This window comes from Coturnix japonica, chromosome 11 (genome assembly GCF_001577835.2).
Source record: "Coturnix japonica isolate 7356 chromosome 11, Coturnix japonica 2.1, whole genome shotgun sequence".
NCBI classification, from domain to species: Eukaryota; Metazoa; Chordata; class Aves; order Galliformes; family Phasianidae; genus Coturnix; species Coturnix japonica.
The window spans coordinates 1,839,915-1,863,778 of NC_029526.1; the positions used below are offsets into that span (position 1 = coordinate 1,839,915).

At 49.2% G+C, this 23,864-nt stretch overlaps 3 protein-coding genes across 12 annotated transcripts in view; all 3 read right to left on the minus strand.

The window, feature by feature from the left end:
• NLRC5 (NLR family CARD domain containing 5) overlaps positions 1-11,856 on the minus strand; it is a 34,187-nt gene extending 22,331 nt beyond the window's left edge. For all 6 annotated transcript variants that reach the window (XR_001557639.2, XM_015873643.2, XM_015873639.2 and 3 more), the window contains exons 1-7: positions 10,944-11,856; positions 8,265-8,451; positions 7,480-7,780; positions 5,014-5,076; positions 3,160-3,225; positions 774-2,523; positions 22-105 (exon numbers count right to left, since the gene is read on the minus strand). Coding sequence is in view for 5 of the 6 variants with exons in the window: in XM_015873643.2 (XP_015729129.1) it covers positions 22-105; positions 774-2,523; positions 3,160-3,225; positions 5,014-5,076; positions 7,480-7,780; positions 8,265-8,270 (2,270 nt within the window). In the remaining variant the exon portion in view is untranslated. The remainder of the gene's footprint in view (positions 1-21; positions 106-773; positions 2,524-3,159; positions 3,226-5,013; positions 5,077-7,479; positions 7,781-8,264; positions 8,452-10,943) is intronic.
• Positions 11,857-11,953: 97 nt separating this feature from the next.
• On the minus strand, positions 11,954-16,693 carry CETP (cholesteryl ester transfer protein). 3 transcript variants are annotated; one of them, XM_015873732.2, is made up of 16 exons: positions 16,177-16,656; positions 15,691-15,805; positions 15,439-15,573; positions 15,281-15,351; positions 15,032-15,119; positions 14,885-14,954; positions 14,724-14,784; positions 14,331-14,422; positions 13,984-14,163; positions 13,644-13,694; positions 13,200-13,367; positions 12,961-13,028; positions 12,801-12,843; positions 12,637-12,706; positions 12,206-12,291; positions 11,954-12,093 (listed from the first exon to the last, which is right to left on the minus strand). In XM_015873732.2, the coding sequence occupies exons 1-16, from the start codon at positions 16,319-16,321 to the stop codon at positions 12,019-12,021; spliced, it is 1,518 nt and encodes a 505-aa protein (XP_015729218.1). In that variant the 5' UTR covers positions 16,322-16,656; the 3' UTR covers positions 11,954-12,018. The 3 variants fall into 3 exon arrangements, with proteins under 3 accessions (XP_015729218.1, XP_032302965.1, XP_015729219.1); XM_032447074.1 differs by having other exon boundaries at positions 11,959-12,093; positions 13,644-13,691; positions 13,981-14,163; positions 16,177-16,659; XM_015873733.2 differs by lacking the exons at positions 11,954-12,093; positions 12,206-12,291; positions 12,801-12,843 and having other exon boundaries at positions 12,692-12,765; positions 16,177-16,693.
• Positions 16,694-18,513: 1,820 nt separating this feature from the next.
• Positions 18,514-23,713, minus strand: HERPUD1 (homocysteine inducible ER protein with ubiquitin like domain 1). Of its 3 annotated transcripts, none has more exons than XM_015873749.2 (8): positions 23,541-23,713; positions 23,311-23,388; positions 23,160-23,231; positions 22,121-22,245; positions 21,690-21,812; positions 20,857-21,195; positions 19,979-20,084; positions 18,514-19,480 (listed from the first exon to the last, which is right to left on the minus strand). In XM_015873749.2, the coding sequence occupies exons 1-8, from the start codon at positions 23,676-23,678 to the stop codon at positions 19,310-19,312; spliced, it is 1,152 nt and encodes a 383-aa protein (XP_015729235.1). In that variant the 5' UTR covers positions 23,679-23,713; the 3' UTR covers positions 18,514-19,309. The 3 variants fall into 3 exon arrangements, with proteins under 3 accessions (XP_015729235.1, XP_015729236.1, XP_015729234.1); XM_015873750.2 differs by having other exon boundaries at positions 18,514-19,477; positions 23,160-23,234; XM_015873748.2 differs by having other exon boundaries at positions 23,160-23,234.
• Positions 23,714-23,864: the final 151 nt, after the last annotated feature.

Sequence of the window (23,864 nt, forward strand, 5' to 3'; positions counted from 1 at the left end):
AGAGCTTGCAAACAGACTTACTCCAGTTTCTTAAGGCTCCCCATTTCTCCTAAGCTCTTTGAAAGCGCAGCAGCAAAGTCATCACCAAATCTCCTACTCCGAAAGCTAAAAGATAAAGGAAAGGGAAAAAAAAACATTAAACACAACAAAGAAGGCAGCCCACAGAGCAGGTTAAAACATTGACAAAAACCATATGCATTGAATTGGTTTTATAGCAGACACTGTGTCACATTCTTTTTTGGTGGAATCTGATTTTAAAACGCCATTAAACTTACACATTAACTGTGAGCACTTAAAAGGACAGAAAGCTTTTGCCTTTTGGTACAGTGGCACCTACCTACTAAGTTACAAGCAGGTTGACCACAGTTCAGATGCTTTGAGAGGCAAAGCAATCAACGTTTTCCAGAATATAAAAGACACAAAGTCTGAAGGCAAAGTACCTCTTTTATGGAGGGGATTATTTAGAAGAAACTTCTATAGAAAAATCCCAAGAGATCCTGCTTGGAAAGTCCCTCTGGTATAGCACTAATAGGGACGGCACCTTGCAATGCAGGTGTTATCTCCTGTTCACCTGGTTTATGGTGACTTTCTGGTTGGAACTGGGTGATCTTTGAGGCGTTTTTCAACCCAGGCCATTCTATGATTCCATGAAATACATTATTTACTAAATTTCTCTGGTGTCAAAGTTGTTGTTTTTCACATTCTCTTTCTCTCCCCTTTAAAACAGAAATGCCAGGTTTGCCCTCCCAGCCCCCAGCACACTGCACATTTACCTCAGATGCTCCACCTTCCTACAGCCGGACAGGATCTCCAAACAGTCCATGTCTAATGGGCACCCTGCAAAACCCAAACGAGTCACATCCGGACCAGAGTTGATGACAAAAACCAAAGCCGACATGTCCAGAGGTGTCAGTCTGAAGTTTTTAAACTCATACTTGAAATTCAGCAGGCTCCCAATGTGCTGGGCTACCTCAAGGCCTTGTGTTTCAAATGTGCAATGGCAGAGCTCAATGACTTTGGGCCCTGTCAGCTGAGTGGCTGCCAGTTTCTTGAGGGACTGAAGGATTGCATCTTGCTTATCCTGCACCCAAGCTTCACTTTGTTCAGCTAGCAACATGAGAAACATCCTACAATCTCTGGATGACAAGCCTGAGAGGAAGATGTGAAAGCTCTCCATGAACTCAGTCTTTGCTTCATTTCTTAATGTCCACTTGGACTTCAGGGATAACTTCCTCTTCAGGTGGCTCTTGTCCACACTCTTGCTTATCATGAGACACAGGGCTGCGAAAAACTCCTGCAGGCTCAAGTGCACAAAGGCATAGCCAGTCTCTGGGCGAGCGCTGTTTGTCTTCACCTCAAAGACAGTCAGCAGACCATGCAAGGAAGCAAACTGTTTCACATGCTCTGGAATATCTCCAACGTAAAACACGAGCTTCTTAGCTTCCAGGCCTTTCAGTGCAAGATCACACAGACCCAAAATGGCCTTTTTGTTACTGTTCAGCTGAGCCTCCTCATCACCTACATGCTCTCCCTGGTGTTTGTTTATGAAAATGAGAAGCATTTTGATATAAAACTGTGTCATGGTCTGAGGAAGCTCCACGCTCGTCTGATGTTTAAGGAGCAAATACTCCAAACAGATGCAGACAACGTAACACAGAGCAGGGATCTGGCACATGCTGAGGAGCTTGGTGTTGTTCTTCAGGTGAGCAATGGCTTGTTCTTTGAATGAATGATGACGAAAATAGTGGCTGACATATTCCTCAACCTTCTCATGATCAAACCCCCAAACTTCTGCCAGCAAATCTACTGTGTTTATCAAGAAGTCAGGGAGCCTCTTAGGGCGACTGGTGACCAACACCGTGCAACCAGGCAGGAGGTTCCCATGACAAAGCTCTGCAAAGAGTTCAGATATGGACATGCTACGATTCAGGCTTCTTTTAGAAGATGATGGCACATCCATGTTACCCACAAACTCATCCAGCCCATCAAAGATGATCAGTACACGCTGGGCGTTCTCCAGGAGGTGCTGGAACACTGCATCGGGGCTGTCTTCTGGCTGAAGAAACAGGTCAAACAAAAGCTCTTTCAGAGTCAGTTTTCTTTTTAGTAAATTCAGCTGCCGGAACTCAAACAGGAAAGTGAAGAGAAACTGATTCAAGACACCTTCAGCCCACTTCTGACAAATCCTGTGCATTAGCATGGTCTTGCCTGTACCTGGTTTACCAAACAAAAAGATCACCTTCGTTGTACCTAATCGGACCACACTACCAAACAGATCCGACACTCTGATGGCTGTATCCACACATTCTTCTGGCTCGGGGGCACTGGGCACGTCCTCTCGGGGTTTATCTGTTTTCTCTTTCAATCGGGAGTCTTTGCTCTGCCGAAGAACAAGGTTGACAAAGGCTTGGCTGAAAGCCAGAGGTTGCGTTGGCTCTTGTGCTGCTGCTCCTGCTGCTCTCCTGCTTCCATATCTCTTGCCGATGGAGTCAATGAGGAGGCGCTGATACTTTTCAGCTGAATCTGAAAAAGCAGAGTGAGTCAAGTATGAAACGTTAGCTCTGAGCTATAACAGACCAACAACACTGCCACTCCCAGAGAGCCCCGGCCCTGATCAGAGGCTGCTTTACACAGCTAGAGATGACACATCGTGAACACATAAAAATAACACTCTTTTATTCCTGTTTTGCACCAGTGTTATACAGCCCTCAGGCCTGCCCAGACCACTGAGTCTTTCTTGGATTTACTCTGACTTGACTTTGTCATCATTCATCCATTCAGCTACCTCTCTATTTTAGAGTGAACTGAAACCACACACCTTTTAACGTGCTACAGAAACGGTGGAAGCTTTATAAGGTTTTAAATCATCACCATATCTCCCAATTTGGTTTAGAAATGAAAAGAAAAAAAAAAACAACAAATAAATAGAGATTAACAGCTGAATGCTTTTCAAGTCCTTATATGCCATCTGCACCCTGTGCCATGTCCCACTGCTGATACATTTCATAACCTGTTGCATAAGAATTTCTGCAGGCACAAAGCAGAAGTTTCCCCCAATGCAGGAAGTTGTTTTGTTGGGTACTTATGCAAGGAAGTTTTAAACAGGTCCCTTCCTCAGAGGGAAACCCATCACTACGCTACTTCTGCATCCCAACATACCCAGGCGTTGCTGCTTAGCATCCTTATCGCTGATGGGGCTGTTGCTACGGCGGCGACGTGTCAGCCCTGAAAAGCAAAGCCAGAAACACATCAGAACAGCACTTGGGATGTCAGCTTACATAGAGCTGGGCAAGGCTCTTCAGCAAAGCATTCAGGGAACTGGAAAAATAAGAACAGATATTACACTTGATCTTCACCAAAAGGCCCAGGAAGAGGAGTCTCCTTTTCTGGAGACATTCAATATACCTGGACACTTTCCTGTGTAACCTGCTCTAGGGAACCATCATTGGAACTGATGATCCCCAGAGGTCCCTTCCCACCCCTATGATTCTGTCACTCAGAAAACCAGCTTGGGCTGGTCCTTCAGGCCCAAACACAGCTCTCAGGATTGCCCTTGGGGTCCAATCTGTTTCATGAGCAATGGAGCCCCCTGAGCTCCATCACTTCCCAGGCAATTGTTCTCCAGGCTTCCAGCACTTTGGTTTATTCAGCTCATACAGGTTTTCCCAGTGGGTAACAGCATGACGTACTACTTTCCTATTCAACCTATTTCAGTGTTTTTTAAGTGAAATTGAGCAGGTCCTTCCATCTCCCTGAGGGACACATGACCAGACACAAGAAATCAACATCTGTCTGATACCAGAACATGATTTTGACCTCACTTCATAGAGCAAAGACCAAACATTGATCTGACAGCTGGGACATCAGAACTAATAGGTGTAATGGTACAACCTGGTTTGAAACTCTGCAGGAAACAACATGAATTTTAAAAGGCTCATGCTTTGAAGGATGCATTTAGTAAATAGTTCTTTTGCTCTGTCTCTTGTTCACTGAGCAATGCCAGAACCTCAGCCAAAAAGCAACCATCAAAAAGCATCCTATGAAGTGATCCCATTGGCACCACAGCTGCTGGAATGCCAAAAAAAAAGACAAAACCAAAAAAAAAAAGATGCTTTCAATTTATACTTCAAGCTAAAAGACAAAAGTAGACAGCTCTGCATACAGCATAGTTGAACAAGCACTGGAGAGTCATGTAGGGCATAGAGGAAGTGGTTCTGAGTGTATGGAAGAAGAGTGGCAACTTTGAGACAAGAGATTATACCACACAGAGAGACCACACATCCCAGCTACACACTGTAGCAAAGCCCACAGCCCAGTTTCTTTGAATTGTTCTCCACTCCTCCCCAGGATTGAGTCCACCCAAAGCAGGATAAGCCCGCATGATGGACCTGAAAGAGAGCAGGAATAGGAAGCACCAATGACTAAGACATGCTTGCTGCTCAGGGAATGCAGTGCTAAAAGCCTACCTGTGCCTGACCAGCAGCAGGAAACATGCAGAGCAGATGCAAACACTAAAGTTACAAGGCACTGAGCAAACCTCAGCGAGGAACACAGGAAGCTCTGCAAGATGCTCCTGCTGCTGCCAGTGTTTTAGCCCATTCTTTTAAGCTCAGATCCCACACTCTGGGTTCTGTTGGATCAACTGTTTGTCTGTCTGCTAATTCTTTTGAAGCCAAACCAACTTCCTCCACTTCTTGGTGAGCCAACAGCATAGCTGAAAAAAGTGGGGGTTTCACACAGTGGGATGGGAGATTCCCTGGAAAGAGAAACTGAGTGGGTTCCTCATCAGAGCCAGGGCCAAAAAGGCTATTTTGAAATGCAGGGAAAGAAAATGAAACGGGAGATGTTTATGGGGAAAGCACCAACAGCAAAATCAAACCTGGAGTTACAGTGTGTGAGGATCACCTTGCCAGTGCTGTGGCCAGTTTGTGGGACATTTGTAGTCTTGCCCAGCCCACGGGCAGAGCAGATTCCAAGACCATATATAGCATCACGGGTCTGTTTCAGCCTTACCTCTTGGCAGAGAGAACTGGTCACTTGCATCTGTGTGCACTTCTTGCTTCTGAGTCAAGTTACCTGAAGGAATTGAATGAGAAATTAGAAAGTTCTGCCATTGTTCTGCTCTTGAAAACTGGTCAGATAAAATGAAAGAGCAAGTAGCTCACAACACACACAGTAGCACATTAACAAGTCTAAATATAAGGGCTGATGCAACACAGCCAGGTTTCTGGTACCTCTTCTGATCTACTCTCAGCTTGCTCAAAAATACAGTTAACCTCTGCTTTCAAGGTATGAAACAGTTTTTCAGTATGACACATGCAAAGTCAGAGCACGAGCAGCTTTGGCTAATCTAAAACCACACTGCAGCCAAAAAGGGAAGCTCCGTTCTTCCCTGCTTCTGCACAGGAGCCGTTTTTGGGATGAAGCTCAGCAGTCAGTTGGCAGCCCAAGCAAGGACCTCCTCTGACTCACTGCATGGCAGCACAATGCAGTGCAATGAAGGAGGCAGCTGGAGCTGCCAGGAGCTCCCACACAGCACTGGCAGCCCCACAGACTACATTCACAAGACTTCAGAGGGAGATCCTGCTCGTACCAAACAGGAGACTGCATACCACCAGTTCAGATAAACTCACATCCCAAAGGATGGCTCCCCAAAACCAGATGGAAAGCCTTCATCCACGAGTTCCCTTCATTGCCATCTCCAGCTGGATGTGCAGGCCAGTGCTCTGGCATTTCTACCTTTAGAATCAGCACAAAGCAACGAAGAACAAGGCTGGAAATGAGGCCATGCCACAGCCTCCCACAAAATCCATCCAAGATCTTTAGTATGCTGATTCTTGCCCTGCGTGCCACAACAAGCAAAGCACCACTAGCTGTGGTTCTCCAGTCTGGTTCACCATGCAGACAGCAACACTTCAACTAAGGCAATCCAACAGCTCCTCTGCCCTAACTAAAGACCACTTTGTTACTCTGAAAGTGACCCCGTGTCCTCCTCAACACCACCATCTTCTGCCCTGACTGGGACAGCCCCTGCTGTCCAACCACACACAGCATCAGGCTGCCCTTAAAATCACACTAGAGCAAAACCAAACCAAGCCATCTTCAGTAGAAGCAGTGATGCTAAAATGGAAACACTACAGTTTAACCGGTGTGAGCCAATCCTGAAACCCGAAGAAACCATTTCTTTTATGATGCTTCACATTATTAAAAGGTGAAAATCTGTTTCAGCTTTAGCCCTGAGATAAAGGCCACTCAGTCCTTGCTCCTGGCTGATCTTTCCCTTCTGCAAAAGTAACAGCCACTGAAGTCAGTCACTAACGGTTGCATCTGCTGACTGATGCAAATAATGGCAAGTTACAGCAAGCAGGGTGTTAGACACATGCTGCTGTGAACATCTCTTCATGTAGGACTTCCTGCTATGCAGGATGCTAGCAGAGGGGAAGGTAAGCCCAAATTAAGCAATACAATAAATTATAAGCACATCTGAGTGGGTATTGTAGGCTTTAATAGAGCATGTGCACACTCTGTGTGTGCCTGCACCCTCATACACAGAGCAGTGGTTACACTCCAGAGGGGACGTTGTCAGCTATGAAGACGTTGCTTCCAAGTGAAAATGAAGGATGTGGGGAAGTGCTTTCCTTTTTCTGCAAGTGCTTTTAGACTTTTCTATTTCTTTTCCTCCTGGATCAGGAAAATCCAAACCAAGCATTTACAAATCCATGGGGAAAAACCAAAAAAGGTTGTTTTGTTTGGATTTGTTTTTCCTCCACACATATCAAAACATCTAATCTCAGCTTCATTGGAGCATACATTCTTTATTGGTTTTAACTTGTATAACTCTTGGGGCTTTTTAATCTCAACTTCCATTCTAAGCCAAATATCCAAATACTCTCCATCTCACATCAAGCCAGTTGCTGTTGGAAGAGCAACCACAGCCAGCTGGTCACCAGCAGCCACAGGACACAGAAGAGGAATCTATTATGTGAACTGCATCCTGACAGACTTCTCCTCTGCTCAAACATCCCACTAGAAAAAGCACAGACCACTGCTGGCCTGCAGAAGGGCATTCAAAACAAGGTGATGCTAGCAGTGCTGTAAGCAACCCACTCATTTTCAGATTCAGATGAGAAAGTGCCCACCAACACCAGCCACAGTGAAAGAGCACTTCCCAAAAACATGAACTGCTGCTGTTTGCTGGAGATAGATAGATTTGAAATGACTGCTTTTCTTCCAGAGATTATGGTGTAAGAGGAGAACCAGAAGGAAAGTTGTTAGATTATTTACCAGGTGGCTTGGGCTCGCTTGTAGTGGCCTGAGCAGCATGAAATAAACTGTCACCTCTCACTGACAAGGCACTGAGTGCATAACTAAGGGTAATAAAGCAGCATCAGTGCCTAGCCTGCTCCGGTGCCTTCAGAGTGCCAAGACCCTGGTTATGTTTGGAGGCAGTCAGAAGAAGCTGGTCCCCCTGTTACCTACCTTCTCCTGCAGAACTCATGAGCAGTATCTCCAATTCCAGGGGCAGGTCACACTCCATGCAGAGGCACTGTGCAAACTGTTTCCAGGTGGCATGGCCAGCCTTCTCCAGCAGGTCAAGGAGCACAGTGACTCTTTCTCTGTGGTCAGTGATGTCTGCTAAGCCGCTGAGGACTGCCATGGGGAGGAAGTGCTGGGAGGCAGCAAGCAGCCAGTCAGGACGGTGGCTGAGGAACTCCACTAGCTGGGGGCGGATGCTTGCTACAGCTCCTTCCAGGTCAACGTCATCGTTCTGGAGTATGGGCTGGGGGGATGAAAGTAGAAAGGGTAGCAATGGGCATGGAAGCGAGAGATGCTTACCCACACAGTCCTGCTGTTGGCCCACACCCTTGGTCCACCCAGCACTTCCTATCTGCCTTGTGACAAATCCTAGCCCAGACACAAGGTGGTGCAAGGACTGCTGTGCTTGCCTGCTGTGTTGCGCTGCAATGGATGAGAGCAAACAACATTAGTCAGGCTCTCTGGGTGCAGCCAAGGAGAAGCTCCTCCGCTGTACTGGGGCAGCGGCCATCTCCAAATATAACACCACAGGCATTTTTTGCATGCAGCAGCTCCTCTAGGGAGGCCTGGGACTCTAAGAGTCAGATATTTCCCACCTCCAAGGGCTCACAAAGCTATTCCTGCTACTCATTTTGTGGGGATGAGCAATGCATTTCTGCTTTGGTACAATGTCACCAATCTCTTTCACTTCCTTCCAAAAGCAAAGCCATGCACGCACGTTCTCCTACCTGCATTGCTGTGTGGTCAGCCTCCTTTCAGTTGTCCTAGGTGCAATCCAGCAGCATATGCAAATACAAAGGTGCTTTCTCCTCCATAACCTGCCGAAGGAGTGTTCTACCAGTGGCAGAATTCCAGCACACAGAAACACCTCAACACATGGTGTTTGCCTATATGCAGCATCCTCGGTGTGGATCCCTAGGAGAAACAAGAACAGAACAGACATGAAGAGCAGAGCAGACATGAGAAGGTACAGGCAGCTGCATGGGTGACAGATCTAGCAGCTCTGTCCTTCATCCTGGGGTCAGTTGTGGAGCTTTCCTTCTGTGGTGTCATCCATCTCTAGATGATCTCCAGCTCAAACCAGGTGTGATCACAAAGTCTGGACATCTGAGGATCTGCCACTGGTGTGATGAAAACAAAGGACTCAACCTAGTGTGAGATACAGGTGAAGAAGATAAGCTTTACAAGAATACTTCAAGGGACTCATAGCTTCCCTGGTGTCACTGCATATACTCTCCTTCTACCTTCTGCCTGCTGCGTGCAATAAGCTGGGTTAGAAGGAATGGCCCAACCCCCATTGTGTCCTAGGAGGTCTCAATTTATGCAGGTGAGAGCAGGACTTCCAGGATGCATCACACAGTAAGCAAGGCAGCTCTGGGATCCATCAGAATGGACGTGAAATCCCCCCACAGTGCCTGTCACTTGCTATACTAACAAGAACAAAAGAAAGCTCCTGGTGGAAATGGCAATAAAACAGGGCATAACCTGTGTTCGAATATAAGCGGCTATTCAAACCAAACTGCACACTAACAAGGTTTACTGCACAGCCAACTTAAATCCCAGCAGCCTGAGCAGAGAGTGCTACTGAATGTCATCATCCATGATTTCCTGCCCCCACACAGAGCTCTGCAGACAGCAACGCTCTGACTCCACTCCTCAGCTGGCTGAGAACTAACTACTCAATAAGACCGAACTGAAAATAATCATACAAACCAGACCTCGGCATCAACGATGACTGAAAGCCATTCAGAGAGCAGACACACTAGTTAACATCAGATTCACTTCAGGGTCAAAACAACACTGAAAAGTCTACTGAAAGTGAAAGCACAGCTCCTCTGTCGCTGCCCAACCACCAGAACCGATGGGAAGCAGCAACCTGCAGTGAAATGCCTCTGGGTTCAATAGAAAGTGCAAATAAGGCAACCCAAGAAGGGGAATCAAAGCTTTAAACCTTGTTCTTCAAATGCAGAAAAGCAGTTCAAAACCACAAAGCCCCAGCTCAGCACACGCACCTCTCCTTGCCTCCATGAACGTAACAGAAAGGTGAAGCTCCCTGTTGTAAATCTACCTTAGTGTGCAACTCACCCACAAGTAAAGCAGCAGCAGCAGCAAAAGCCACAGGAGAAGCTACAGCACAAAGGAGCAGGGAGACAGCACAACTTACTGCTCTTCTTTTGCTGCCCTCCGGAACTTTTAGAGAGCAAAGACAATGTAAAATGAAAGTTAGAAGAGCCAGGAATTCCCCCAGCATCAACGTATCCGTGATTAAGTCAGATGTGTCACAGCACCCAACAAAAACAACACAGCAATACAGGGGAGTTATCCTTTCTTGGAATCAGCAGCCAAGTGGTGATGGAAGAAAAGCATTCAAGGGGCTGCTCCGAAGGAACGGGTTAGTGGGTAACTGGGTAGCGGGTTGGATAGCTGGACTAGATGATCACAGAGCTCATTTCTAACCTTAACAGTTCTAAGGACAAACTTTGACCAGAATAATCTCTTTCCTTGGTCTGGCTCAGGCTCTTGCAATGGAAACGTTGTTATTTAGACGCAAACTGCCTGACTATGCTGGAAGAAAGGGAAGTATTGATATACTATTTCTGTTGTATCTATAAGGGGGAATAAAAAGTAACCTTTATTTCCTTTGGAGCAGGAACCAGATGTGAGAATGGAGCAGGATTGGGAGGGCTGAGTAAAGACTGCACGTTTCAATGCGTGTGCAGAGAAGATCCAAACCTGGCAAGGCAGCACAGCAGGCTGCTTCAAAGTCCATGTTGGAAAAGGAAAAGGTAAAACCAAAACCCAGAGACAATAATGCCTGCAAAGGGCGGATGGGGGTACGCCGGCCTGGAGTGCAGGTGGGGGAGCTGGGGAGGCCCATGGGCAGCGCTGACCCCCATGGGCTGCTCTCCATCCCCACACAAAGCGGTTGGTGTGTCGGTGGGGCCAGAAGGGCAGCCTGGTGGGTCAATGAGCCCAAATGCTTCTCCTGCAAAGCAGAGCCCACAAACCCCCTGTTTGCCATTCACATTGAAGCAACCCATGTGGGTCCTTTTGGAATGAGCCACCTTGACGCAGTTTCCCTCACAGGGAAGGCTCGGCAGGGCAGCACATCGGTCACCAAACCGCCATAGGGCCATGCTGGGCCCCCCACTTGCCCTACAGCTTTGTGGCCACGCACAGGTCACAGGGGGATACACACACCCCAATGCACAGCCCCAAATTTGGGGGACCCATGTGCTGTGAGGGGACGCGACGACCACCAGCTCCCAGCCACAGCTGGTACCCAGCGCAGCTCCCCACCCTCACACCACACGAGGGGAGAAGAGAAGGGACGGCCGGCGGAGGGCGGTGACCCCGCAGCCCCACACGCCCGTCTCAGTGCCGTGCCGCCCACTCAGCGCACTCACCTCGCTGTCCGGCCGGCCGGGCTCGCCCCCATCGCTGTCGGTGCTCAGTGCCGCCCCGCTGCGGGCTGTCCCAAAAGTGAAAGAAAAGCGGCTGTGAGCCGCTCTGCCGGGAAAGCACGTGGTGTTCGGTGCGGTTCGGTGCCCGGCTCTGTGCCAGGGGCCGCCATAACCGCCATCCTCTGCTGTGCCGCTTCCCGCGCCCCGCTGCCCCCTCAGCGCCCGCCGCCATGTTGGGACCCATCCGACAGCCACAGCCCGGGCTGGCAGTGCCGTGCACACGGGAGGTGAACGCTCCGGGCACCGAAGGGGAGGCGGAATGTTGTACCGGGGCTGCTTCGAGGCCGCCATGTCACACCTTTCAGCTCCTGCTGTGCTGTGCTGGCGGCATGTTGAGCCCAGTGCTCCTTGAGACACGAGGGGAGGAGGTGTCCCCTTCCCATGGCAGTACGGGACAGCCCGCTTTGTGGAGGAGAACGTCACCCTCTGCCTTCACTAATATCACTACATCCCTATATTTAGCATTCCGAGCTCCCTTCTGAGCACAGTGTTGAAGGGAATCATGAATATAGCAAAAGAGCTGAGCCCCTTCAGATAAACAGGGAGGAAGGAACAGGATCCTGCTGCCCAAACAGATACTTTCACTTGCTTTCATAATCTCCTTATTGTTTTTATTGCTGTCATCAAGTTTGCTCAACAGCGTGAGCACAGTTTGCCCGCAGCTCTGTGTACCCAGCACACAAGGTCCATGTTCATACACTGCTCTCCAAACTCACATCTTCAGCCATACAAGAGGCCAAAAAACAGCCCAAGCCTAGTTATGCTATCTCTCAGTGTTAACCCAGTGTCCGCAGCCTTCAGGATCTCAGCCCTTCCTTGCAAGCTCTTTGGGCTCTCCTTTAAAGATCCCAGCATAGCAGATGTATGTGGGTCTTTGCAGAGTACAGTCTCAATGGAGATAGGGTTGCATACAAACAGCAGCGCTTGTCAGGAAAATAAAACAGAACTCAACAGAAGCTGATTCAAACCAACTTGTATTTGGTTTCACACCTGATCTGCTTGTACAAAGAGACCGCTTCTAAAACGTTTGCTTGAGGAATTTAAGCAGCAAATGATTGGGGAAGCTAAAGTCAAGCTGTACGATTAGGTATCTCTAAAAATGCAAGGGGGAAAAAAGAGTTATATTAGTACTGTGTGCTACATTGGGGTTATCATACACTCCCATTGAAGGCTTGAAGAGCCAGGTATTGCTGAACCCTGCTTACCTTCCTTGTGATGATCTCAGGATTTTTAATCTCAAAGAAATGAAGCCCTTTGCTGTTCATCAGTGAGGTTAATGCTGGTTCAATCTCTATAGAATCAGTAAAAGCACTCAGTTATGGCATGGCCATCCTGGCTTTGCTGCTCTCATGTACTGTGACTTTATCATTGTGCCTCAGTGTCCCACAGCCATCAGCATGGCAGGAACTCCCTTTCCCTTATCCCAGCCATTCACAGAAGTGGCTCTTTCCCCATTGCCCTGAACCTAGCAGAAATCCACATCAGCAACGTGAAAAGTGTAATTCCATCCCCTTTCCCCCCACCACCACCACCGAGACATGGGAGATATCAGAGTACATCTTCAGCAGATAGGTACAGGAGAACTGATAAGTGCATTAAAGAGTACTTTGGCACTTCCTTGAAGGGAAAAACTCACTTGAAATCACTTCTGGGATCCCAACAGCTGAGATCATCCTCTGCAGGAAGTTTCTTATGGACCGGTCATTCTGAAAGCCATACAATTCATACAGAGAGGTGCTGTAGCTGTAGTTCAGCAGCAGATGGCCTAAAGAATACTTGCTTATTATACTTAGGACTTACTCCACTCGGATCAGCTGTGCAGTTAATGACTTTAAACTCTATCCTGAAGGGAAGGAAAAAGGGAGAAAACAGCAATAGGGGATGAAGGAATCTTCACTGTACTGCTTTCAGATGGGGGCTACATGAAGCAATAAAATACCTAAGGAACTCCAGTACTCACTGGGAATCCAAAGGGCGCAAGATGAGTTTCTTTTCCACGTAGGCAGCTTGGATAGTGACTGTGATTTCCTGCACAGAGATGAACAGAGGTAACTCTGCTTGCCTTATAGCAGGGAGCTATTAAGTGCCTATTCTGCTTTGCTTCCTATAATACAGAGTTTAATGCTTTCTGGCTTCAACTCCAGATATTACCAGCGACCTGGCCAAAGGTCTTGGCAGTCAGGAGATGCAAGAACTGACCTTCTCCATGTATAGAACTGTCTCAGGCTCTTCTCCTGGGGGAAAGATGCTGATCTCTACTGCTACCAACGACTTCACAACTGTCCCTTCAGGCTGGAGAGCAATCTCAGGAAGGGCGAGACTCCACACCTTAGCCACAGAATCATTGTAGGAGTTGCCTTGGAAAATCTGGTCAAATAAGGAACAACAGAAGTCAGGCTTTTGTCATATCGCTTCCCAGTTTCATACCCACTTCCCAAGCACTTCCATCCCCCAGAGGATCCATCACAAGAGGCCAACAGCTCCACGGGCTTCAAGGAATCTGTGTCAACCTGGAGAGTGGAGAAATCCTTGACAAGCACAACAGTCTCTCCTTCAGCCTCTGGTTTCTCCACCAGCCCAGCCCAAAACACTTAAGACGTCCAGGGAAGGACACAAAGTGCTCTGAATAGGACCCAAGTTTACCAAATGTGCTGCCTTCTGTTGTGCTTCTGAGTCTTCAAATTCAAACAGTGCCTTCAGAAACAAAGCAGAAACACGTTGTTAAAAAAAACAATACATAAGGGATTATGGTCAGCCCCAGGTCAGCCCAGATGTGGCAGAACATGCACGTGTAGCTTGCAGCCACAGGCAGGGTTCCTCCTGAACCCACTATAGAAAAATCCCACGCCACTTTACAGCTCAGACATCAAGCTTTCTATCAACCTCTAAGGGACAGCGCAACCTGCTGGTGTGTTCTTGTTATGAACGCACCCATTTCTGACCAGCTGCACATGTAATATGAGGAACAGCCCCTGCAAATCACCTGCAGCTTCTCCCCTCTGAGGGTCAGCTCCAGGCGCCCATCTAGGAAAGCTGCCGAAGCCAGGGAGTTGAGGATGTGTTCTGACAACCAGAAATACAGCATCCGGGATTCAGACAGCAGCGAGGGAGAGAAAACAGAGTCGCTGAGGATGTCAGAGTAGTTCTTGTACAGGACAAGGCCCTTGAAAGGAAAGCGACTGTGTTGGCAAGGACATGCAGCAGGGAGACAGGACAAAGTGTCAACACCTGCATCTGCCAGCAGTGGTGGCAAGGGGAAGGGCTGCTGGGCTCAGAGCAAACACCACGAGCAGGAAACCTTTGGTTTCCAAGCAGCCCGAATTACTTTACCTTGTGGTGCGATTCTAGATAATTTGCTTTAATTAAGGGATCTGACGCAAGGGAGATATCAAGTCCAATGGCCTCATCTCGGACAAAATTTTCTGCCAGGAGAAAGCACAAGAGCCTTACATTGAAAATACCAGCAGCAGCAGAGCTTGCAACGTGCAGCACAGGGACTTGCTGCAAGTGACCTGGAAGCTGTAAAAGGAGCATGTGCTGGGTTGGGACAGGGGACTCCATCTTTTGAGTGCTAGTGCTGACCCCAGCACTGCTGCTGGCTCTCGGTGGGATCCCATACTTGTTTTTAAGGGTCTATTTTAATGGATGTGGTTGCTGTCCTGCTGGGACTCAAATATTAAAGCTGCTCATAAAGGAAACAAGGAGAAAACCAAGGGTACTTGCCTGCTATGTCGTGAACAAAATTTGCCATCACCTGGGCAATGAGATTTATTTCTTTGCACACCTGCAAGAGGAAGGGAGTGTCCTCAGTGTCAGCATTGCCTTGTTTTGTGGATTCCTTTTACCCAGCACTGGGAAGCATGGCTGTCATCTTGCAGCCATACCTCTCTCTTGAGCACAAACTTCAAGGTGAAGGAGATGAAATCGGTGAAGAGCTGCTTCAGCCAGCCCGGCCTGCAGGGATGGGAGCAGTCAGGGGCAGCCAGCGGCCCCACAACAGGAACAGTGGCTGAGCAGGGGAACAGACTCACTCCTTGTCTCCTTGCAGGTGCAGCTTCAGCTTGTGGAAGGACAGGTAGCAGTCTGAGGCATCGGCAGCCACCTGCTCCTCCTGGCACACTGCACAAGTGAAAGGGAAAAGCCGGCAGCTGGGGACAGCTGTGCCCAGTCTGTGTGTGTGTGTACAGGGCAGTGGGGAACACCTCCAGCCCTGCATGCCTTCAGAAGCACATAGCCCAGCTCACACTCCCTGTAGCTCATGGGCAACAGCTGATACTTACACAGTTTTATGTTTATCTGGAGGTCGATGGAAGATTCAATTTCAAAATCAACCGAGTGAAAGAGCTGCAGGCTGTAGGGCAGAACAGAGGACATTCCACACCAGCACATGCAGCTTGTCCCCAGGTACTTACAACCTGCTCAGCCCTCAGGTACTTACAACCAGGCCCCCGCGTAGCCATAAGTCAGGGTCCCTCTGAAGAAGGCTGTCACATTTTTGATGGCTATATCAATGGCATCGTTCTCCTTGAGCTCCACCTCGCTCTGCTCTATGGACAAGTCGCTGACCTGGATGCTAAGGAAGCAATAAGAGCCCGGTTTGTGGCCAGCCCTCAAAGCTGGTAATACAGAGCAGCGTGTTCCCTTCCCATGTCGTGCTGTCCCCGTGGTGTGGAGGTGCAGCGGTACTCACTTGGCCAGCGTGTAAGCCACCGTGCCCAGCAGCCGCATGGACCTTTCCCCGGTGATGTTTGGGAACTTGGCGTTCTTGAACGCAGCCTGAATGAGCCGCGCCGTCTCCTGGTTCACTGTCCGTAGAAGAAAAGGACAAAGGTACCACAGTGCCATCTCCTGGCTGCGAGCATCCTCCTCTGTGTGTAGCACCATTGGTGGGGCTGTGATCGCCCTTTGCAGTAGCGTTAATTCTTCTCCTGTGCTCAGAGTCCCCAAACCCTCACAATAAAACCCCAAACCATGGTAGCAGGGACAGCCTGCTTCCCCCACGTGCAGACCAACCCCAGGAGGTGAGACTGCAGCAAGGAACGAAACCCAGCACTGATTTTCTCCAGCTCTTCCACCCCAGCACGGAACACTGTGGGAAGCTGTCCCTGTTCAGCTCAGGCAGTATAAGTGCCCATGGTTCAACCTGCATCCCCAAAGAAGTTATAGCAGCACTTACACAGCAACGCCGCAGGCTTGGTCATCCTGCAGACGATCCCAGTGACGCTGTACGGCACCGGCCCGAACTCACAGGCTGCTGCTGCATGGATGAGCATCAGCAAGATCCTGGCTGTCCCCAGCCTCATCCCTCCGGCCCACAGCATCCCCGGCTGGAGCAGTGCGTGCCAACAGGAGCAGCTGAATCTCGGGTGTGGAGAAGGCTGCTTTCATAGCTCTGAGCAGGACGTGACCTGCTTCCTCCGCTTATCAAAACTCATCACACGTTTCCTAATCTTCCTATAGTTTCCTTGAGCCCTGTCTGGTCGCTTGTTGTCTTCCTCCTGCAGCTGCCAAGGCCGTGGTAACTCGGGGTGCACTGCATTGCAGTGGGAGAATGAGGGACAAGGAGTGGGAGAAAGTGCAAGGAGCAGCCTGGGTTGTGCACTGCCTCCAGCCTGCCCATCATTTGCTCATGCACATGCATTCCACGCTTTGTATTCCCACTTCCCTGCAAATCTGTGTTTAGAAAAGGTTAGAAACCCAAACCTGCTCTTTGCACACACCTGCCCTGCACACCACCAACCTTGGAACCCATCACAAACCAAGCTGCAGGACAAACAAGGGCTGAGTTATTCCATCAGCAAGACCCACAAACCACCTCCCTTGGCCATCAGTCTCATGGCTGAAAGCAAGAGCTTTGGGTGCTGCAAGAGCACAGAGCAAAGCGCTGCTGTCCCCAGCAGAGGGGTGAGCACGTCTCCTCCAGCAGCCCACGTCCGGCAGCCCCCGCCCTGAGCTTTGTTTTCTTCCTGAGTTGAGAAAGTGAACGGCCTCCAGTACCCGCAGGAGCACTGCCGGTCAGCGACCTGCGGATTAAAGCTGTTTGACAGAGCAAACTCTCAGCTACCAAACACTTTTTCAGTGGTCACCAGCATCAGCTGTGCATTTTCACCAGCGACAAACAACAGCCCACATGCTGTGCTTATAAGAACCCGCACCAGCAGACCCACTGCTTTATGGTGCTCCATCACTTGCCACCTCGTTGTGCTCACATCCACTGTTTGGTCTCCATAAACGTTCAGCAAGCACTGATGAATGTCAGCAGGTGCCATTTTTCCCCACATGGAGTATACCTGGTGTCACAGCCCTGCTCCTTGCTGGATTGCCAGGCCTGGTTCAGCACTGGGGCTGAAGTGACCCAACAGAACCCAATGGGACAGGTCTCCATGGCATCCTTTGAGATGCCACCCAGAATCCACCACTGGCTGCTCGTGCTTCGCTGAGGACTCATTCTGCAATGAAAACACACTGTGCCTCTCCACAAGGCCCCTTTTTTGAGGGGAGGAGGGATGTTTCTACAATGGTTTTCTCTGCAAGGAAACAAAGATCTCTCATTTTCAGGGCAGGGAAGCAGCAGTCCTGGTGGGGCAGCCTTGCTGGGAGCAGGAATGGTGGGAACAGATTGATGGTTGTGATCTTTGAGCTCTTTTCCACCCTTAACAATTGTGTGACACTTTGGTTTCATATGCACTTCCAACATCAGATGCCATTTGGCCAGACACCACTGCCACCTGTTGCACAACATCAGTGGGAAAGTTCAACTCGTATTGCCACGCCACCAACATCCACCTCCAACGTCATCAAACAGGGGGCATTACTTTCAGAGCTGTCCTTGTGAGTGAATCCCAGAACAGCTGAGGTTGGAAGGGACCTTACAGCCCATCCAGTCCCAACCCCTGCCATGGGCTGGGTGCCCCCCAATGACTCAGGGCCCATCCAGGTATGGGGCACCCACAGCCCTGAGTAGCAGTTCCAGAGCCTCACTACCCACTGAGCAACTGCCTCCTGACATCCAACCTGCATCTCCTGTTAGTATAAGACTATTTTCCTTTGTCCTATCACTATCAGACCCTATAAACAGATGATCTCCCTCCTGTTCCTAAAGTTGCCCTCAACAAGGGGCTAAAGACAGAACAGCACAGCATCAGTTTTACCCCTCAGCCATTCCCAGCTCCTTCACAGCCTGCAGGAGGGCAGGGGAGGACAAGGCACTGCAGGGCATTGACCTCCTGCAGGAAAGGAAGGGCCATGCAGCCTCCACCTACAACAACAGTGCCACAAACATCAAACATCTCTGCCCTGGAGTAACCAGCCCTGAGGGCAGCACAGGGACATCAGCCTGTCCCCTGCACAAGGCCAGGCTGTCCACTGGAGCCCCTTCCCCTACCCCCGCCCACCCCATACTCAGACATTGTTGGTGGTGCTGTTAAGACTTACCCTGAATTGACCCAAAGCCTCATGGCCTTTCAATTTCAAGCAGAGCACACAACGTGCTCTGCTGTAGAGCACATGCAAGTACAGATAAGCGACCGCAGATTTTATTGAATCAAAGCCCTCAGCCACATCGAAGGAAACAAACACAACAGAGTTGCTGTCGAGTGAAAACGCCTCTACATTAAATACAGGTCTCAGACTGCTTTGATTTCATATCTAAAGCAGTCAAATCAAGTCTTGCATAAACTCTTGATTGAAGTTGAATGCACTTAACTCCTCTCCCATGATTTGAGAGCAGAGAAAAAGAAATCAGCCTTGAGTATGAAGGACGTGTTGGGCAGTTGGAAACCTGCAGCTCCACTGAGGTCACTGTGCCCCACAGCTGCCCCTTCAGCCAAGGAAATGGCACAATGCATCTCTCATAGGAAAATATTTACAAAGCGGAATTTAAAACACCATTGAAGCAATTGAACAGTAGATCTTTCCTAAAAACCTGCTAATGCTCATCTAGCAATTGAAGGTACTACACTCAGTGTAATTTAAATAGCATTTGAAACATTCCAACAGGAATCACATTGCACGGAAGAAGCAATTTGCTTCTCTAACATCTCTGCACACCTGCTCAGAGCCTGTGCATTTAGTGCACAAGATTACAATGCCAAGCCTCTACAAAGGTACCCAATAAATGCTACGGAAGAAAGTTCTTTGGAATGAGGGCAATCATCTTGTGTCTGTATTGCAACAACTTAAGGCCTCTTGCAGTTTCATCAGTGAAGGCCAGAGAAATGCCACACGTTTTCACTCCTGCTTTGGGGTTGGCATCTGATTTGCTCAGGACTGGAGCTCACTGACATTCCAGTGAAGGAAATGGTGCCACTTCAGTTGCGAGTCAGTCTGGGCCCTTCTGGAAGAAGGGATGCAAAGAAGGTCTTGAAGAACAGCCACGCTGTGCTCATAAGGGACGGGTTGGCCTGTGGCAGCTCTGGCAGAACTTGTCCAGCATCAGGAAGGGCCTCAGGTTCCTCTGCTCCGCCTGCATTCCCTCCCTGCTGAAAGGAAGAACACTCAGTGAGAACCGCTGCAGAAGTGCATTAGGGTAATTGGGTGCTAAGCTGCATCATTACTCATATTGCACTGTCAGTATAAAACCTACATAGTGCTTCTCTATTGAAGTAACCCCCAACAACCCAAGTTAAGAATATACTGAACCCAAGTTAAGAATATACTGCTTAGGACAGATGCATACATGGCTTATGTGGTCAGCTGTTTCCTTTATAGCTAATTAACTCAGCAAACACTGACAACAACCCCAAGCATTGCTGGAAATGCAGGACTCCACCTGCTCTCATACTCCAACCTGAGTTCCGTTACAGAACTTAGGCTGCAACAGGCCATTCCAACACCCAACAAGTAGAAGATAACACACAGCACTTCAGCGCCCCACAAGAGGAAGCAGGCTGGCAATGCAGAATTCTCACTGCTTGTGTAATTAATGCACAGTAAAAACCTCACTGCATCTCATGCTCATGTTGTATAAAACACAATACCTGCAAGTTATTGTTCTGGTCCTGGTTTACAGCAGCCTGAGGAGGGACGTTATCTGGGAAAGGCTGTGCTCGTCGTTGTCTAAAGGGGAACCATCCAACATGGTGCCTGAGGGAAGGCAATATATTTGTGTGGTTACACGCGACTCCTTCCTGCCACATCAAGGTAACTGAATAACATTGCATATGGGGACTAACAACAGTGCATTTCAGGAGTTGATGAAGCCATTGGCTTTCTTTCTACAAGTCCGCACATACAGAAGTGCATTTTTAAGCTGCAGTTTCAACTCTGAGGCTGACAGGAACTCACAGACCTGCACCCATTACCTCACTGGTGATCAAACAGTGTATGAGAGGACACAGACACCCCAGAAATGCCCCCCAAGGGCGGGCTATCTGTATTCTACTCATGATTTATCCCGTTTTTGCCTTCTAGAGCAGCTTAGAAGCAACTCACAACATCACTTTAAGCTTTGTGTTCTAATAACAAAAACTCACATGGCTACATGACTTACAGAGAAGAAGCAAGGCTCCCTCCCAAGATTTCAAGCACTTGTCAACTGCTTCCCAACTTTCACAGAGACGCTGTGGCTTTACACTAGGAGTTACTTTGTCTTCCAATAGTTTTCCAAAAGGAAAATCAACTACACCAGAAGAGGGGGCAAGATGATTCCCCATCACCTATCCTTTCTACTCTGAACCCAGAGGCTGTAACTGTATTTCTGCTGAATGCCGAGGTGTACCGAGGTTCACCTTCTCCAGGTACAGAAGCCCCATAGAGCTCTATGAAAGCTCACCTCCCCCCAGAGAGCAGCACTTCAATGCAACATCTGACAACACTCAATATCCAGCTTGATACATCAGAACACACACGCACTTACAGATACATCAGAACAGTGCCACCCATAACCAGGAGGAATCTGCTGACACTGGAGTAGAAATAAACGATGTTGACAAAAACATAGAACAGCGTTGCAGAGTAGAGCCAGTCCAGCCAGTCTCGATTGCCACCTTCCTCCTCTTCCCCCATGAGAGGACCCCCCTGGGCGTTCATCCTTAAGTTCTGGTTGGCCACCACGTTGGCTTGAGGAGCAGCATTCTGGTCCCCAGGTTGGTTTTGTGCAGGAAATGGGTCTGGGACAGGAGCTGGGGGTGTCACTGGGATCTCCTGAGAACGCCGTGTGGAGGTCGGGTCAGTAGATGCAGCAGTAGAAGCCAAGCTGCAAAGCAGAGAAATGCTGTGTAAACCTTTTAAAGCTGAGCAGACACTGAGAACTTGGCCACCTCAGTAGTTCAGAACCACCAATCAGATCACATACAACTTAAGAAAAGGCTGAGCTTCACAATGGCCCAAAGCAAGCTCTGGCTCTGCCTGTGGTAACTTCCATGACTTCCAAGTCAAACTACACACCTTCCCATTAGTAATAACTTCACAACAAGTTGCTCTGATCAATCTGAATGTGCTCTGGAAGGCTGCTACAGCTCTTGGCTTTAACTCTGTGACCAGTTTCCCATCTGTGGGTAACTTTAAGCAGTCAAAGAACACTGTAAGGAGCTAACATCACAGCAGAAGTAAATTCCCTGCAGAAAAGCAGAGTACAACAGTGGAGCACTAAATCCTCTGACTGCATCATAAGAAAACTAGCAGTCCTTCATCTTCTGCATTTCCTTCTATTAGTTCCTACCATCCCCTAGCAGCTTCAGGAAGACTTACTATTGCATGTAGTATTGCCTTGCATAGATGTGTTGAAGCCAGGACATCTGAAGCAGGCTGTAGGTTGTGTACAGAGAAAACCCAGGAGGCACCGCTTGGAAACCATGCCGAGGTGTTTCAGGCCTGTGGAAAATTTAAATGACGTGTGTTAAATACCAGAAAAGCCACAAGAGCCATTAATTGCAGGACATCAGATGGCCTCTGCTATTTCCTGCACTGAAACAAGAATTCTCCCCTCAAGTACTAAAAACATCTCTCCCCCAAAGGATAAAAGCAAGATTTGCCATTATAACAGTGTCACATTAACTGGATTTTATACATCCTTAGCACCTCCGGCCTGTTCTGCACTGCACAGGACTTAATGCACATACTAGGCCTGGCATCCAACAGTCTGCCCAAGCAGGCCTATGAGGATCAAGTAATGGACTTACCTGGCACCAGCTTCTGCTGCTGCTGCCTGACCACCAGGAGAGCATCCCAGCCGTCCACCATCTGAAGCAGCAGCAGCTGGTTCTTGATTAGCTTCTGTCGTCAGCTTTGGCTGAGCAGCTTTAACCTGTAGGGAAACCATAACTACCTGAGGGGCTGTTCAGAACACCATGCAAATCTCAAACTATTTCAGCACACAGTTCTTATTTTAGAGAAACTGTTTCACATCTCACAAGGATCCTGCAGGTGCCACAGTACTGTCCCTGCACTTAATCCTGTGCTACAAAGCACCTCCATCTCTATTTTAGAGCCCCTTAATAGTGACTCGTACATACAACACCATATGTGACAGGCATTTCATGGCTTCACCCCCATTCAGGTCCCATCTGGTTACGGAAGAACAACTTGAAAAAGAACTAAGGGATCTGTGCTCGAGACAAACCAACTTATCAACTACCATGACTAGTGCATGCACACCCATCTGCAGTACACAGACATAAATCAAGAGCTGCTCTGGGGCGATACAGCTGCATAGTACTCAGAGGGTGACTCATATCTGGCAACACACATAGGAAAAGCTCAAATTGCTCAGTCCAGACAGCACAAACACCTCTACAAACGTCACTACGTATACTACAAGTGAGTTTGGACAGTGACACTTCAGTAAGTCATGAGAGCAGCCACCTAACTTCCCCTCTGCCAGCTGAGTAACACATCTTCCTTTACATCTCTTCTTCCACACACAGCAATGAGAGCTGCCCCAACTGACTGCATAACCCTCTGTATGGGAGAGCCTTGCTATGACAGGCCTTATATCATTAAGCAGGCCAGGCAGCAGCGCTCCCCCAGGCAGCACACTACAACTACGCTATACCTTTGATACTTCCCAACAGGTGCCATCCAGATCTGTACTGGACAAGGCAGCAGCTGCTTCTGAGCTTAATTTAACTACATTGTCACAGGGTAAACACCAAGAGTATCACAGCATGAACAGGAAACACCTGCAGCACTGAAAGCAGTGCCATAACTCAGTGTAAATACCTCCGTGCTGCTCTCCGGTACATCTACAGGCGCCCTCACGTTGTAGACCAGGTGCAGAGCGTGCAGCTCCTCCTGCTGAGAGACACAGGACACATGAGAGAAGCCCCCCCATATTGGAGCGCTTCAGCACAGGATGGAGCATTGATCCTACCCCGGGCAGGAACTCCTGCAGGAGCTGATGGTCCAGCAGCAGCTTCCCGCAGTAGATCAACTTCTGCTCGTCCTCAGCCTAAAGAAAACACAGAGAAAGGAATGACCCCCACCTCAGAGCACATACAGCCGCTATAGGCCCCATGCAGCTCCTTGCTCCCAAGGTCTCACGGTGCCGCAACCTCCCCCAGGCGTTGCGTCATCCCGCCCCCCCCACCCCGCACTCCTTACGGGCTCCCCGGGTGCCCTGCGGCGCAGCTCGGCCTTCAGGCGCCTCACAGTCCACGCGGGCGCTGCGCGGAGCCGCATGTCGGGGTGTCGCCGCGCGGGGCTGCGCACCAACAGCGACACGCTCAGCTCCTCCGCCATGGCGCGTGTGTGGCGGCCCCCCGCCTCCGCCCTTTATATAGCTTCCTTCCAAGCCCCGCCCACTTCCGCCCCGCCCGACCGCAGAGGCGCGGTGGCTGCATGCGATTGGCTGAGAGGGAGGAGGGGGCGGACACGTGGGCCAATGGGAAGCAGCCTCGCGTGCAGGAACGAGGAGGGGCGGCGGGT

Coding starts and splice junctions, on each gene's coding strand:
- HERPUD1 (XM_015873748.2), bottom strand. CDS start 23,678: ATGGCGGAGGAGCTGAGCGTGTCGCTGTTGGTGCGCAGCCCCGCGCGG. Junction 23,235..23,310: donor TGCAGGAGTTCCTGCCCGGG/GTAGGATCAATG, acceptor TGTGTCTCTCAG/CAGGAGGAGCTGCACGCTCT. Junction 21,813..22,120: donor GCAGCAGAAGCTGGTGCCAG/GTAAGTCCATTA, acceptor AATTTTCCACAG/GCCTGAAACACCTCGGCATG.
- CETP (XM_015873732.2), bottom strand. CDS start 16,321: ATGCTGTGGGCCGGAGGGATGAGGCTGGGGACAGCCAGGATCTTGCTG. Junction 14,164..14,330: donor ATCTAGAATCGCACCACAAG/GTAAAGTAATTC, acceptor TTTCCTTTCAAG/GGCCTTGTCCTGTACAAGAA. Junction 13,029..13,199: donor CAGTTCTATACATGGAGAAG/GTCAGTTCTTGC, acceptor ATCTCTGTGCAG/GAAATCACAGTCACTATCCA.